The 4,017-nt window shown below is 28.1% G+C and overlaps 1 protein-coding gene across 1 annotated transcript in view; it reads left to right on the forward strand.

The window, feature by feature from the left end:
* The first annotated feature begins 2,843 nt into the window (after positions 1 to 2,843).
* LOC111641342 (importin-7-like) overlaps positions 2,844 to 4,017 on the forward strand; it is a 46,439-nt gene continuing 45,265 nt past the window's right edge. The window contains exon 1 of the mRNA XM_023387478.1: positions 2,844 to 3,112. Coding sequence (XP_023243246.1) covers positions 2,906 to 3,112 — 207 coding nt within the window. The 5' untranslated portion in view covers positions 2,844 to 2,905. The remainder of the gene's footprint in view (positions 3,113 to 4,017) is intronic.

Genomic DNA, 4,017 nt, shown 5'->3' on the forward strand with positions numbered 1-4,017 from the left:
TTCCTTTTTAGGCTTCATGCCACCAGAGGTAAAAAAAAAAGCCGTTTAAAAAACAAACATGCAATTAAAAGGAATCTGTGATACACAGATATCTTACTTTTCATCCATCTGGCCAATGGAAATGCTGGCCTAAAAAGGAAGGCCTGTCGCCATAGATGTGTATGGGTAAAATCTGGAATACAAAATAAATGGTGGTCCCTTTTGGACAGACTTGTCTTCAATGATTAATAAAAATCTTGCCATCGGACGGAAAAAACAACAAAAAGAAATTTTAAATGTACCGTCTCCAGGGGGCAGCTTCAAAAAATCTACATATTCCAGTGCTTGTTTTAGTAGATATAAAGCAGAACCACCCCATTGGCCAAATGGATGAAAAGTAAGATGTCTGTGTATCACCGATTCCTTTTAATTGGATGTTTGTGTTTTTAAACCGCTTTTTTTACCTCTGGTGGCGTGAAGCCTAAAAAGGAAGGCCTGTCGCCATAGATGTGTATGTGTAAAGTCTGGAATACAAAATAAATGGTGATCCCTTTTGGACAGACTTATCTTCAATGATTAACAAAAACTACCTTACAAGCAATTTACAGGGGATCTATATTTTGTAGAAACAATGGTTTGCAATATTTGCTGAATTATTGCAAGTGATTATTATTAGTATTTTGACATTAATGGAAATTTTGAGCGAGTGCTGAGTACACTGATGTATCTGTCTGGATAGTTACGTAAGACTTACCAGTTGCTTTCTTCATTCTTTGAGTTTCTGTGGTATGTTATTGTATGGTACATATTCTTCAAATATCTTTGTAAATAAATATGAGTTAAATTAGATGAATCAAGGTTCTACCACTAAAACTGATATAATAGAAATACCACAAAACCTCACTTTATTCCAGTGATGAAAATTCTTTAAAATGGTCACACATTTTTTTGGATTACTCACCCAAATCCTTTTATGCCAACCAGGAGGATAATTAAATGGTTCCATAGTATCTTTCAATACTGGACAGTTTAATCTATTTACCAAAAAAGATTTTGGTGGGTTGATTAAATGTACATCTTTTGAAAGATGTGAATGTTTTGAAGTCTTGAATTCAGCTTCAGGTTAAAGAACATTAAAATGGTTTTTTGAAGCATTCCATTTGTAGAGCTATTGTAACTTAAACTGGAATCAAGAGGAATCTGAAAATGTTTCTGAACAATTTAAAGAATTTTTATCACTGGACTGAAGTGAGATTTTGGTGGTGTTTTTCTACTAAATTAGATGATGCTAAATGATAGAATATTTTAATACTTTTTCTTTGATTTATCCGGAAACTACTAACATTATAGAGCATCCTTACATTTCCATTGTCTTATTTCCTCTAAACAGACAAATATTAAATAGAATACTGTACATGCCTTATTACATTTAAGACATATTAATAACATTTTTTTGAAAAAATGGTCTTACCATATCTTTGAATCTTAGTGATTTGATGTGACTTAAATCAATAACTTAATATTCTCATGTTTACATGAATATTTTGGAATAGTCAATAGATCAATAATAACTTCATTAAGCTAAATAAACTTACTTACTTAGTTATATGTTCTCATACATTTATTAAAGAAACTGAAAGCAACTGCCACACTTTAATTAATAAACACTTTACATTTTCCATTTCAAAGTAAATAATGCAATATGTGTGAAATTTTATAAATGAGAAACTTGTAATTGCAGTGTTTTATAATGGAGAAAATAAGGCGTAGACAATTTTTAGATTATAATCGCAAAAAACATACAACCAAGAAACAAATAAATGGGATTTTTCTAAATTCTTATAATCCATTTTTTTACAGATTTATACATTTGGCTTTAATATAAAAAAAATGTGTGTTTCTCAATACAATATATATAATTTAATTAGCTATATTTTAATATTTAATACATATACATACAAATACAAGATTTTTAGATTCCTGGAAAATTGCTGATGTATAGGGTGTTCTTTTTGATGTTAAATTTAATAGAATTCTTTGTACCTCTTCTTCATTTGTTTTCAGAGTTTATCTCAAAAAACTTTTCTGTGGTGGACTTATTTTCTTTGTAAGGTCAGAATGCATGTACTCACACATACATATACACTTCCATATTAGAAAGCAAATTGCACCTACTTAAATAAAATTATAAATTTTAATATAAAAGACTGTTCAAAACTTTGGTGTTTATATCAGTTTCAAAAATTTTGACTACAATTGTTTACAGGCTAAAGAAGAGTTGAACACTTGAGCTTATCTTGAACTTTGTACACAGGAAAAAGAAATAAAATTGCTTTGTGAAAGATGCTAGGCTGGATTAAACAAAATTTTTTAATATAATTTTGAAAAATAGATTCTAGCCTAATTTTGTGATTTGATTACTTAACTTTAATAGCATAGTTATAATATGAAAATTAATTCTCTAGTTAATTTAATTATAAATAACCAGTTTAATTGCTTTATCAGAGTTTGTTAACAAAATATAGACTAATTCCAATATCTTGGATCATCAAATGTTCAACTTCAGGAATTATAAAGTTGTAAAATTAAATTTTACAGGATGTAAAATTTAACACACATTACATACATAACAAAAATTAATTTTGTGTTTTAGAAATAACATGTGTTCTAAATTCATTTATAGTTAGAATAATTCTTGTTCAAAGATTCGTATAGGAATATCAATTCAAATTTGAAATATTTAACACTTTGTGTATTTATCATAAGTTCTATTAACTGAATTCAACAAATAAGTTTTCAATAACTCAGTATTTTTAAAATTGCTTTGATATTAGTTTAAATTAGAATTTAAAAATAGATCATATTGATATAAAATTTTATTTTTAGGTATAAGAAACCAGAAGAAAGAGGACCTCTTAATGAAGCAATGCACATGTTATTGCCAATGATATATCAGCGTTGTCTACAACTTCTTGTGGATGTATCTGAAGCTTCAGTTCTGTTGCAAAAGCAAATATTAAAGATTTTTTTTGCATTAGTTCAGTATTTTTTACCATTAGATTTGATTTCAAAGGAAACGTTTGCACAGTGGATGGATTTATTTCGTACAATAGTTGACAGACCAGTTCCTGATGTAAGTTTTTGAAATTTTGTTCATTTTTGGAAATTCTAGTCTAGAACATAAAATTGTGAGTTGATTAAGCATGTCTCTGAGTTTCTCATAATTTTATATTAGTTTTTAAAATACATAAAAATATACATATTTACATAATGTGTCTTGGATCATGTATCTTTCATTTATTTTTTGAAGACAATTAATTTGTAAAATAGTCTTGTATTACTGATGACTACATTTTTACTTTAATATTTTACTTAAATAGTACTTTAAAATGAAATATATTAAAGCACACATCAAAATAATTCAATAGGAGTAAAATTGTCTTTCTTTATTTCATCTCTTTTAATACTAAAAAAATATCAAATTTAAAAAAACAAATATAGCTATAAGCACTTTGGATGATGATACATAATTATCATCATCATGTAAAAACAGAAAAAGGATTAGAACAAATACAGTTCTTAAATTAAGAAGTTAATCTCACTATTATGGATTGGTTATAATATTAATTAATCTAGAAATATATTGTAAATTTAGAAAACTAAAAAATTATTTTTCAAGTCCTGATGTGAACAGCCACAATTCTTCTGACTGACAAGAACTAAACAAACTAGAATATCATCTAATAAATTTTAATATCACTTTTAATGTAAATGCATTTTAGGCTTTAGCCTCTCTTCAGTACAGTCGACCCCCCCCTATAACGTACGTTCCTATAACGACAATTCCTATAACGTAGCGAAAAAATTGTAGAAACTTTCGTATAACTTACCTCCTATAATGTTGTTTCGCGAGAAGATTGATAGAGTCTGGACCAATAGTGGATGAGCAGCCGAACTACTTACCTCCGACCCTGCGCCACGCTACGGAGTGGCTAAATTGAGTTTGCTATCGTCTGTTTAGTATTATATATAAATTAT

The sequence above is a fragment of the Centruroides sculpturatus genome, unplaced genomic scaffold, assembly GCF_000671375.1.
Source record: "Centruroides sculpturatus isolate CEXI.00-Female unplaced genomic scaffold, Cexi_2.0 scaffold1394, whole genome shotgun sequence".
Lineage (NCBI taxonomy): Eukaryota > Metazoa > Arthropoda > Arachnida > Scorpiones > Buthidae > Centruroides > Centruroides sculpturatus.